The following is a 13,160-nucleotide window of genomic DNA, read 5'->3' as shown; positions in this document are numbered from 1 at the left end:
GCCAACTATGGAAACTCAGAGGCTTCTTGACTACCTGTGGAAAGCCCATCAAACATGGTGAGCTCATTAAGAAAGTCCTTGAGGCTCTTTGGTTCCCAGATGAAATAGCAGTCCTAAAATGTGCAGCACACACCAGAGGCACAGATGATATTTCACTTGGGAATGCTCAAACAGATTCCGCTGCGAAGGCAGGTGCTTTAACTGGTACCGAGTCTGTAGAAATCTTCACCGCCACACCTTCCTCTGACAGCCCTGGTTGGGTAGATTTGACTGTTTTGAAGAAATTGCAAGTGCAATCCAATGAAAGTACTAAGCAGAAGTGGAGAGATCAGGGATGTAAAGAAACAGATGGACTTTGGGCCCATGGGGATGGAAGATACTGTACCCCTCCAGCATTGTATCCATATTTGGCTGAGGCGTCTCATGGCCCCTCTCATCTGTCCAAAGGCGTAATGGTCTCTACAATCACATCTCACTGGGTAGCCCCAGGATTCACCATTGTTGCTGAGAGAAACATGTCAAATACATAATCCTGGGAGGCTGGTAAAAACCCCAGCTAAGCATTTGCCCAAAGCACAGTATCCCTTCCAGAGACTGCAGCTTGACTACATTCAATTGCCAAAATGTCAGCAATTCCAATATGTCCTAGTATGTGTAGACATGTTTTCAGGATGGGTAGAGGCCTGGCCTGTAGCCAATGCTACTGCTTCAGTCACTGCAAAGAAGCTGTTGCAGGAAATTGTGTGCAGGTATGGCCTGATGGAGACAGAGTCTGATCAAGGGAGCCATTTCACAGGCCAAGTGATGGCTGAGGTTATGGAAGGACTCCAAATTGAACAGAAATTCCATACTCCCTATCACCCGCAGGCATCAGGGAAAGTTGAAAGGTATAATGGAATGATTAAAAATAGACTAGCCAAAATTTGTGAAAAGACACGCCTCACTTGGGTGCAAGCTCTCCCCCGGGTGCTGAAATCCATTAGACATACACCCAGAGGTCCGGAAAAACTATCTCCATTTAAGATATTGTTCGGGAGAGCCCCAATGACAGGTTTGTTTTTTCCACAAGAGAAGACATTAATGCATTGTTCATTGAAGATGTATGTGCAGGAATTACACAAACAGCTCGCTAAGTTGCAAGCCCAAGTTTTCGCTTCTATTCCAGATCCAAATTCTGATGGTGAATCTCACTCCTTACAGCCTGGAGATTGGGTGGTGATCAAGAAGTTTCAACGAAAAGGACTAGAACCCAGGTTTGAGGGTCCCTACCAGGTGTTGCTGACCACCCCCACCTCAGTGAAATTAGAGGGAAAACTCTCCTGGGTGCATGCTTCTCATTGTAAACAAGTCCAAAAGAATGTTTAAAAAGTCGAGTGGAATGAGCCTGTCTACCCTGGTTGTAAGCTTAATCATCTGGGGTGTTCCTGCTACTATTCAAAGAACCCCAGCCCCAGGGAAGCCATCCCCATTCTACCGTGGAGCAGAAATTGCACCCTGGATTCCACCTGAGTATGGTAAATGGGTAATAAAACCTGAGGGGTGAAGTCACACTCAGATCCATAAGGTAGAGTGCAAACAAGGACAATTACTCCCTAGATACCCAATGTACTTTCACGGGTATATACTCATCCATGCTATAGCAGGAATGGATTTTGAGGGGTGCTTCCTAGAACATACCACCGGCCTTGATCCTCACCCTTACAGCTTTCATACATCCACTGGGGACTTTAAAGAGGGGCATATATTCGAAAGGCTTTGCAAACTTGCATTCTTTAAGACTAGTCCTGGTGAGCGGGTACGAATACAGGGAGTGGTGAAAGATAGCCCTGATACCATAATGTATGTAACATATCACCTAGATAAAGACATGGCCTTGTGTGAAGGGAATTGGGACCCCAAGGATGTAGACTGCCTAATCCCAGGATTTTTTCCTGAAAGATCAAATGATAGTCAACCTACAAAAAGAATGTTTGTAGATCTTGATACTGAGACCCATGTGGTGTCCTTAAACTCAACAAAGGTGTCAGACCCCTGGAAGGTAGAATGCAAAAATAGCAAATTATATTCAGTAGATCCCAAGGGAGAGAACTATGAGGGGTGGTATATTGTTTACATCACCTTCAATTTCGGAGAAAAGAGAACATAAGAGGTACTATTATGATTTCCCTGAGCTTGTACAAGGGTCACTAGCAGACCGGTGTTTTCATCCTGCTGAGGGAAAACTTGAGATCCTGATCACTAAACATCCCACCTATAATAGGGAGACACATCCACTTAACTACCTGTCAAAGAAGAAGGTGGTATTGCAATTAAATTTTAGTAACACCCATCAAGCTGTGTGGTATGAAAAGGCAAATATGACTCTCTCTGCTAAATATACAAACACTGTAATCTTAAAATTTAGAACTGATGCTAAAAACAAACAGTACGAGGCCATGGATTTACAATCAATACTGTCCATACATGCCTTTGTGTTGCAAGTAATGATCTAGTTTCCGCTCAATTTAAGAAAACAAGCAGGTACGGTAGTATCCAAGTTTGCTATGAGTCATATGGATTGGTGGATGACTCAGTTCCATGGCTGTAAAAACCTTGCACTGTCTCATCCCTGATTCCAGTTGCAGGGATTGAACATTGTGCATATACCACAGTCAATCTGGGTACTATCCTATCGGACTCTACCATTTTACATCCACGAATACATCATGATCTGATGGCTTATGAGTCTGGACATCCTCAGATGATTGATACTGATGGGTGCTGGAGAAAGGAAGGGGTTGTGTTATGTCAAGGGAAACAAAACAGGATCATGAGACCGCAATGCTGGCACAAAGAAGGGTCATGTCTAATGGATGCTGAAGAATTGTCCCAACCTTATTTAAAATACTTGGGGCAAGGGTATTGGTGCTGGTATCAAATGTCTAGTGATGCCGTATATTCGACATACGGATTAAATTGTACTCAGCGGGGCACATTACCTCGGGGAGTCTACTGTACATCTTCTCCTGTGCTTGGCATAGATATAGCAGGGTCACAGGGACATACGCCTATTACCCCTGAGAAAAGGCTTGATATCAAACCTGACACCCCCATCCACCTACAGAAACTTCCTTTGGGATTTGGGTCAGAGTTAAAAGCTTGGTTATTGGACTTTGGGCAACAGGATGAGATTTTAAATGTGTTAAAAGATGCTGAGAAACAAGCCACCGTTCGACTCATCCATGATCAAAATAGATTAGTCCAGGTAACACACGCATTAGAAGGAGATGCTAAGGTATCCTGGTGGGAGGTTTATTTGGGTACAGTCCTAGAGCCACAGCTTTCCTAAACATCTTACTCCACCCTGTTGTTGTCTTGATTTATGTAACCCTGTTGCTCTTCCTGATGCAACTAATAATGTGCATCACCATCAGGCGAATGAACGCCAAAGCAGTAAGAATGTGTACCTCAACGAGGTATCTCCTCTTGAGAAACCTAGAGGCCATTAACTCAAAAACTGCTCTCTGAAGAGTCTAATCCAACCCAGACAAACACAAAAGAATTTTACACATTTAAGAGAGGACCCTAAAACAACAAAGTTACAGGAAAATGAAACTCCTGTGTTTATTATTTATTTTTTTTTCCTCCTCTTAGGTTGTTTTTTTTTGTATTTTTGTTGTTGTTTTGTTTTAGGGAGAAGCCTCTAAATTGGAGTAATAAAGTGCAGTCAGGTTTATCTAATTTCTAAAAGTATTTTCAACCGATTTCTTTTATACTCCCTCCATTTTTGTGTACCTGACCTGCAAATATACTGTTGATTACTAGTATGGAGGAAGAGTTGTCTATCTTCAAGTAACTGCTGCAATTTTTTTCCATTTTTTTGGGTTTTAATGCAGTTACCAACAGTTTTCCAAGGCATATATCTATATATATATCTATATATATATCTATATATATCTATATCTATATATATCTATATATATATCTATATATATATATATATATATATCTCTATCTACAGTATATATTTTTCTTTTCCACCTTTTCTAATTTTTAATTTTTTTTGTATGAATACAGATTCATTGCTCTTTACCAACCTAAAGTGAAATAAAAGTTGTATCTGGAGGAGCATTAAATCTGTACTTTTTTTTTATTTTGATTACATTATGTTTATGCTTTTGCTTTTATTACTCTTTCCTCTCTTTCTTTCTTTTTCCTTGTTTCATATAATTTTTTTTTAGATAAATGAGCTGTGAATTAGAAGGCTGTGGCATTTGTGCCCGACTCAGCTTCAAGAGTCCAATGGGGATCCACAGGCTTATAATTGCTTCCTGCAGACATCCTTCAATCTGTTTATAGTTTCACCCCGAGCTCTGTGAGTGGGTGGGGAGAACCCAGGAACTGAGACCTTACAATAGCATGCAGCATCGGCCATCCCCACCTTCAGGGGCTCTGGTAAATACCGGCTGTTGCTCAGACTCTGCATCCTGTGGGGATCCCACTTCACTTGCCCACATTAAGACCCCCTATGGTTAACAACCTTAAAGGCTAAACAGCTGCTTCACGCTTGATTTCCCCCCCAATAACATTCTCCTCTTTTTTCGTATCCATGTATGATTGTCTGGAGGCCTGCCCTACCACCACCTGAAGAAACAACAACCACCACGTCATCTCTTGAGACAAGGGTGCAAAAGCTAGACCTTCCTCAACTATCTTTCGCCATGCTGAATAGTGCCATTTCGCGGTCTGATCCAATCTTTGCAAACTTTGCACAGTGTTCCCAAGATACGGGACTAAAGATATCAGGATCCCGCCATCGATGTTGGAGTTCCGTCCTTCCAAGGCAGAGGGGAGAGGAAACATCGCAGCACAGGCATTCATGGTGCGAATGTGAGGTCTCCGAGGCACCAGGACTTCTTTGTTTACTCAGGATAGATAAGGAGTTCCTTCGTGATCAAGAAAGAAGAGGAGGCCGCAGTGGTGGTGGGGGGGTTGGGCCTTCTGGGTGGTCATGGGTGGGTACAAAATCATCGAGGGAGGGCATAAGTTCTCGAATGAACTTGAGGGGGAGATGTGGTGGCTATTTTGGGCCTATAATAATTTTAATATTATTGTGAACTTCTGTTCAGGGTCTCAATTTATGCAACATATTTACCATCTGTTGTATCACCTCAACACACCTCCATGTATGTTACTGTGACTGTGAGGGAGGGAGAGATTAAACAAAAGACTCAAAGGAGGTGAGGGGGAAGGCAACTGGAATTTTCTGTTTTTCTTTGACTACCTTGCTCTGAAGCCCACCCATTGGAAGATAAAGGTGTGATTTACTTGGGTGGGTGGTTCTTGGGATGGTCTTTTGTAAAGTGCATAAAACAGCTTGGTCAAAGGAGAAGCTCTCTCTTTGTCCTGTGTGCCTCCAGGAGCCAGACCTCACAACATCAGGGTGTCTGCAATGTATCAGCCATGCTCTATTTTTCTTTTCTATAACTTCCTTTTCTTATAGTCATCTCTCTATACTGTAACATCTAATATTTTTTCTCATGTAATATCAAGTGATTGATATTAGTAACTATTTTTTTCTTCTGAATAAAGAAATTAGATTTCCTTTTTCTTTTTATTCGGCACAGTGGTTATTGGTTAGAAATAATCTACAACTGAGAGAGGCAACAAGGCCTGATTCTGTTCTGGGCAAAAGGTTGTAATCACTTCTTGTATTTATAACCGATAGAACCAAGTAAATAAGTGTGGGAGAGAAAAACCGCCAAAACAGTATGCTGATGCCTTAAAAGTTCCCTTCACTTGAACCAAGGGGCCAAGCCCAACCCCTGAAAATCAACCCAGACCATAATCCCCCTCCACCAAACGTTACATTTGGCACAATGCAGTCAGGCAAGTACTGTTCTTCTGACAACCGCCAAACCCAGACACGTCCATCGGATTGCCTGATAGAGAAGCGTGATTGGTCACTCCAGAGAACACATCTACACTGCTCTAGAGTCCAGTGGTGGCTTGCTTTACACCACTGCATCCCACGCTTTGCATTAGACTTGGTGATGTAAGGCTTGGATGCAGCTGCTCGGCCATGGAAACCCATTCCATGAAGCTCTCTACGCACTGTTGTTGTGCTAATCTGAAGCCTACATGAAGTTTGGAGGTCTTTAGCCATTGACTCTGCAGACAGTTGGCGATATTGGCACACTGTGGGAGCATCAGCAATGCGCTAGCCCCACTCTGTCCTTTTACTGTTGTTCCCAGGTGCTTCCACTTTGTTATAATACCACTAACAACTAACCGTGGAATATTTAGTAGCAAGGAAATTTGACGGATGGACTTATTGCACAGGTGGCCACCTATCACTGTACCATGCTTGAATTCACTGAGCTCTTGAGAAAGACCCATTCTTTCACAAATGTTTTTAGAAGCAGTCTGCATGCCTAGATGCTTGATGTTTACACCTATGGCCATGGAGGTGATTGGAACACCCAAATCCAATGATTTGGAGGGGTGTCCCAATACTTTTGGCAATATAGTGTACTTCATTTGAGAATGCTGACATTTACAAACATTTCCAAATGGACATCTATAACTTCTGACAGGTACTTCATTTAAATTAATTTCTGAGGTCAACCCATGCATGCACAGAGAAAATAAATTTATAACAAATATTGCATTGCGGTCAAATATGGGTGTGATAGCAACTGTATATGGCATTGAAGCCTTTACGTGCTCTGTAGCGTTAGGTATAGAGTTTTAAAATTTGAATAGGCATGGGCTCTATCAAACATCTAGAACAGCAATGGGCAAACTACGGCCCAGTGGACCTTTGAATCCGGCCCGCGGAGCGTGATAAGAAAAAAAAAACAGCCAGGGCAGGCAAACATTGGCTGTCAGGATGTGTGTAGGCGGGGCAGCGTGACGAACATGATGGGAGCTAGGCTCCTCTCACAGTCCGCCCTGAAGACCGGAACGGCGCGGGAACTCGGCGAGAGGAACGCGCGGAGCAAAGGTAAGCAAATTGACACAGAGGGGACTTGGCTTACTACTTGGGGGGGAATAGTACTATGGGGGATGAAATACTATATGAGGGATGAATTAATATGGGGAATGAATTAATATGGGGAATGAATTAATATGGGGAATGAATTACTATATGGGGGATGAATTACTATATGGGGGATGAATTACTATATGGGGGATGAATTACTATATGGGGGATGAATTACTATATGAGGGATGAATTACTATATGAGGGATGAATTAATATGGGGAATTACTATATGAGGGATGAATTAATATGGGCGGTGAATTACTATATGGGGGATGAATTACTATATGGGGGATGAAATACTATATGAGGGATGAATATGGGGGATGAATTAATATGGGGAATGAATTACTATAGGGGGGATGAATTACTATAGGGGGGATGAATTACTATATGGGGGATGAATTACTATAGGGGGGATGAATTACTATATGGGGGATGAATTACTATATGGGGGATGAATTACTATATGAGGGATGAATTAATATGGGGGATGAATTAATATGGGGAATGAATTACTATAGGGGGGATGAATTACTATGGGGGATGAATTACTATGCTTACTATGGGGGAATATTACTATACTTACTATGGATGGCATGGTAGTGTTTAAATTAATCTAAACATTTAATGTTACAAATTTTAATTCAATTTATATTAATTCACACATACACATCATTCATCTACTCTTGGTCCGGCCCCCAGGTCCAATATATGAACCCATTGCGGCCCTCAAGTCAAAAAGTTTGCCCACCCCTGATCTAGAATGTGTGACAATTACTGGCTGAAATGTAGAGGCCATGGTGAACTGCCATTTGTTCTGCCAACTGAGTATACCCATTAAAAATTGATAGAAGCTTTAGAAGAATAATCCAGGAAAATTAAGTTCTCTAGGATGCAGGTACCAAAAGGGCACTTGCCACCTGCGAGGTCAGAATCAATTTGTACACTTTTGTTTTATAAGTGTTTACATGATTGTGGCTATGTTTTAGTTCATACTTGGTCTTTAAAAAGAAAGCTTAAATGCATTTGTAAAAGAAGCAAGATCATGCAACACTGTATAGGTCAGTGCCCACCCTTTTAAAGAGTATCTTAAGCAAATTCACCTGAGTTTAGTGCTTTTTTTTCAAGGTACTGTTACACAGTACAAGTTTCCATGTCACAGAATAATACGGACATTGAAAACTACTTACTTTATGTTGGCGTAGTAAAAAAGGAAGCAACATTAGCATTCCACCATCATGAACAATCCACCAAATATCAATATTCCCCTCACTGAAACGCTCTTGGTTGGCAGGAAATGAATCAATGTTCCTTGCCACAAGTAATGCTTGCTGAGCTGTTGTAGCATCTCGCACTGTATCTGGTGGAACACAAAAAATACATTTTAGATTACATTCTAATATATTTCATCTACATCTATCTAATGAAAAGATACTGTGCTTTTCAATAAATCCAGAGCTCTAAAATATGCATATATTATCTAGGTAAATATACAAAGATATCTCTTAGCAGAATATCCATCTACAGTTTGCTGGTTTATATATTTCATGCCTCCTAGTATTCAAACCAATTGATATTTTTGCTAATTAAAGTGGTTGTAAGGTTTTTTTTTACCTTCATGCATTCTATGCAAGAAAGAAAAAAAAACCTGTGTGCTGCTCCCGCTACAGCCTCCCTACTCACCTGAGCCCCCTCTTGATCCAACAATGTGCATAGGAGCCTCAGCTTACTCAGGACTTCCTCTCTTCATTGACTTGAGACAGCAAAGGGAGCCATTGGCTCTCACTACTGTCAATCACAGCCAGTGAGCCAATAAGGAGAGAGCAGGAGGTGGGGTCAAACTACGGCACTGTGTGTCTTATGGACGCATAGAGCCGAGCTGCAGAGCAAGCATGCACCAGTGCCCCCCACAGCAAGCAGCTAGCTATTGGGGGCACTGGTCAAGGGGGAGGAGCCATGAGCGACGGCAGGAGAAGAGAATTGGGGATGCTCTGTGCACAACTATTGCACAGAGCAGGCACGTATGACATGTTTGTAATTTATTTTTAAAAAGTTGAACCTTTAATACCACTTTGAGGTTTTCTGCTGACGTTAACACCTCACTGTATTATGGTCAAATCTGGTATATGACTGTAAAAACCCAAATAAAGAATTTAAGAAAAAGTTTCTTGCGTGGATCCAGGGATTCTTCATAGTGAGTCACTGACCTAAAGTTAAAATGCAGCAGTCAAGTTTGGCATCTCCTATCATATGGACTGGTTCCAGGTTAATGACCCACTAAGCAGACACTAAGTCAGAACAAGGCCTCTTGCACACTGCAGCTTGGAAAAGCTCAGTACAGCGGTTTTTTTTTTAACGGAGGTAAAATGTAGCCAATTATTTCCATTGTGCCTTTACACACAGGCGCGTAAACAAGTGCAGCATATTCCCCAGTTAAAGAAAAAAATCAGCATTTTTTGTCAGTAATTTATGCTGCGTTTGTGCATACAAATACGCACATATGAGCATAAATATTAATGAATTTCCCCTAAAAATACACTGTGCATGCATATGCCCTAATGCGCAAATGCGGGTAAATACATGCGAATACACCCAAACATAAGTGTGAAATTACGTTAGAAAAAGCAGATGCTCAAACATCAGTACAGTGTGCAAGAGGCCTAACCATGACATCGCTAATAACGGCAACACATAATAATATGGCAACATTCATATTCCTATCCGCACACAGTTTTGTGAAGCAACGGGCTAGTCCATGTTACCCAATTAAATATACTTAAAGCCAAAACTCAGTTACTTTCTCACTTAGTTTTTGACATAATAAAGTGTTGAAACCTAGAGTAGGTCAGTTTTTTTATTGCTATAAAATAATATTAACTTTGCTCATATTAACTAACATTTATAAACATTAACCACCCCCTAACAAGTGGCTATGTGAATAACTACATAAAAAACTATTCCACGGAATGGACACAGCACTACTCCAAAACTAACTACAATTAAGGGTTTAAAATAACCTACACATAATCCAACAATTATAGACTTATCAAATAAATGTAACAAAATACAATGTTAAACCCTAAGCATATAAATCACAAATAAAAGAGTCCATAAAAGAAACTGTCATTATTCCCCAAAACATATAAGACAAACATATCTGTGAATACAACACTTGGTAACCGGTCATAGGCCACAGTGAAATAAAATGATTCAGAATTTTACATTTTTTATTTTGAATAGAATAAGGAACATTTTCCTCCTGCACTTGCTGAATGCCAGTGGGAGGGAGAGGAGGAGGATCCAGTTTTTAGCAGTGTGCAAGAGGAAAATAGGATTGTTTTCTGTACATGCCACCCCTGCCGCCACTACTGTCCAAATGCAAAACAGAAGAAGGTTAGCTGTGCTTTGCCTTAGACTTGTATTATATCTTGCAGACGTGGTGCACTTTCTCAAAGTATACCAAACCCGCAGGATAGAATAGAAATCTATGGCTCAGTGCAGCTAACCCGCAGGAAAGCTGCGCTGCACCCACGGATGTCAAAACAGCCTAACAGTTGATATAACCCTTTAATAGGTTCTAATATGCCCACTGCAAAAGCGCAGTGTATGTGTTTAATACAGTGACCTTTTTTTTCCCTCTACCAACTTTTGCTGGAATAGCTCTCCAGGCTGCTTCCTCCACTGCAGACTCTGATGCTCTGGGATGGCGGGTTGGGAAGCCCAGATTGCAATCAATGGTTTGTCAATCTCGGGCATGCTCTTTCCTGGTTTGAGGTCAAGGGCCCCAACAGAGGGATCGGAGAGCCACAGGGTGAGCACCCCTGGCCTACCGTCTGTGCTTGAATGCCGCCTGCCATGACCTTGGCTTGTTTCCTTTCTCTATCCTGTAGTTGTACTTTGCACATGCTTGTTTCCGCATCCTCAGCTGGGCATACCTGGGGGCCGTAACCTGATCCAAGCTTGCTGCAAGTTCATACCCACCATCAGGGGCCCTAATGAGGAAGCAAGCTGGGGCTTAGTCTCCACACCTTGGGAACGCCGAGCTGGCAATCTACAAGGTCTCCCTATCACTGAAGCTTGACATGCCATGTATTCCCCACGTTTTAGAGAGGCAATTCCTGACCTTGCAGATTCCATGCAAAATGAAAACTCCTGAGTAATCTAGAGTAAGGGCTTTAGGTGGGTGTGGTGGTAAAGCGTGTCCGATGGTGTGATCTAACACCTGATCATCTACTTGAGACTGAACTCTGGTTGCATTTCAGTGCCAAGTTTGAAAAATTTATGCTTTAAGGTGAATACAGTCCAAACAAAGGCCCATTTTTACAGTAACAGTCAGCGATACAGGGTGACTCTGTATTACTTTTCCACAATGCTGAACTGTAAATAAAGTCCAGGGTTCACCGGTCACGGGGTCTTCAGGCACTGGGTTCCATAGTGATGGACTATAGTCTTGGACCTATTTAGCACCCTGTGATTTACCAAATGCATTGCACCAAGTGCCAAGGTGAGCACCCATGCAGGATCCAATGCCCAAAGCAACATTAAAGGTCTTCCTCATGCCATGAGGTCTGGATATGGCTCCTAAAGTTATACAAAAGATTACCCTGATCTGGAAACTAGTTACGCTAAGAGCGAAAAAAAAAGTCCATTCATTACCTTCAGATACTAGCACTGGATCTGTGTATATAGAATTGTATTAATTTTTTTTCCCTTTTATTGGTTGAACTAGATGTGTCTTTTTTCAACCAGACTATGTAAAACTGGGGACTCCTGGAGAGGGGCAGAGTTATAGGGTAGACACCTAGGGGGCCTGTCCCCTAAAGCTTTTCCAGTGCCCAATCACCTGAAGGTCCAAGCCTTTAACCCGTCCTGGTATAGTTTTTTTTCAGCAGGTGATCAGCTTTAATGTAAAAGCAATCCTAGTGGCTAATTAGCTGCAGGATTGCTTTTACAAGCAGTGGGAGAAGATGTCCCCCCTTGCTGCCTTCCACAGCCTTCTTGGGCAGTCCCGTGCCATCGGGGGAACCAGAGAATGAAGCCGGTGTTTCTGCCAGCTGACCCTAGAGCTGATTGGAGACCGGAATGGTGCCAATCATCTCTATAGTCTAAGAAATTGGAAGCTACGAGCATTTCATCACTTCAGTTTCGCAGGATATAAACAGCGCCATTTGTAAATTGGGAAAGCATCTGATCACACCGATCTTGGTGAGATTAGATTATGTAAAGGCAGAGGAGATATCTAGAGTCTGATCAATCCCAAAAAAGAATATATGACAATGCCGATTGAAGTTATAGCTGATAGCATTAAAAGTGATCAAAAAAAAAAATTTGAAAAAAAAGGGACAGTGTAAAAATAAATTTAAAAAAATCAAAACAACTTAAAAAAGAAAAAAAAAAAAAAAAAGTACCCTTGCCCCCCCACAGGTAAGCGAGCGTTGACCCTGTGTCGGTATGTACACAGCAGTTGCAAAATCTAAAGTGGTAGCTTGTAAAGGCTTTTAAAGCGTTGCCTATGGATATTAAAAATGTATGCAGTTTGTTGCCATTACATGGTGCATGCGCAGTTATAAAGCATGTCATGTTTGGTATCTATTTACTCGGTATACCATCATCTTTTATATGTTACCAAATAATTGGCCAATATATTGTGTTTTTGTGCATTAAAAAGTAAAAAAAAGTGTATTTTTTTTCAAAAACAATTTCACTGGGGTGTCTGTTTTAAAAAAAATATACAGTGGGGCAAAAAAGTATTTAGTCAGCCACCAATTGTGCAAGTTCTCCCACTTAAAAAGATGAGAGAGGCCTGTAATTGGCATCATAGGTAGACCTCAACTACGAGAGACAAAATGAGAAAAAAAATCCAGACAATCACATTGGCTGATTTGGAAAGAATTTATTTGCAAATTATGGTATAAGTATTTGGTTACCTACAAACAAGCAAGATTTCTGGCTCTCACAGACCTGTACCTTCTTCTTTAAGAGGCTCCTCTGTCCTGCACTCATTACCTGTATCAATGGCACCTGTTTGAACTTGTTATCAGTATAAAAGACACCTGTCCACAACCTCAAACAGTCACACTCCAAACTCCACTATGGTGAAGACCAAAGAACTGTCGAAGGACACCAGAAACAA

At 41.5% G+C, this 13,160-nt stretch overlaps 1 protein-coding gene across 2 annotated transcripts in view; it reads right to left on the bottom strand.

The window, feature by feature from the left end:
* SLC12A7 (solute carrier family 12 member 7) overlaps window positions 1-13,160 on the bottom strand; it is a 364,935-nt gene that overhangs the window by 50,654 nt on the left and 301,121 nt on the right. For both annotated transcript variants that reach the window (XM_089669464.1, XM_089669465.1), the window contains exon 19: window positions 8,218-8,387. In XM_089669464.1, coding sequence (XP_089525590.1) covers window positions 8,218-8,387 — 170 coding nt within the window. The remainder of the gene's footprint in view (window positions 1-8,217; window positions 8,388-13,160) is intronic.

Source organism: Staurois parvus, unplaced genomic scaffold, assembly GCF_062004578.1.
Source record: "Staurois parvus isolate SC_StPar_1 unplaced genomic scaffold, SC_StPar_1.0 ptg000077l, whole genome shotgun sequence".
NCBI classification, from domain to species: domain Eukaryota; kingdom Metazoa; phylum Chordata; class Amphibia; order Anura; family Ranidae; genus Staurois; species Staurois parvus.
This window is presented reverse-complemented; position numbering and strand designations above follow the sequence as displayed.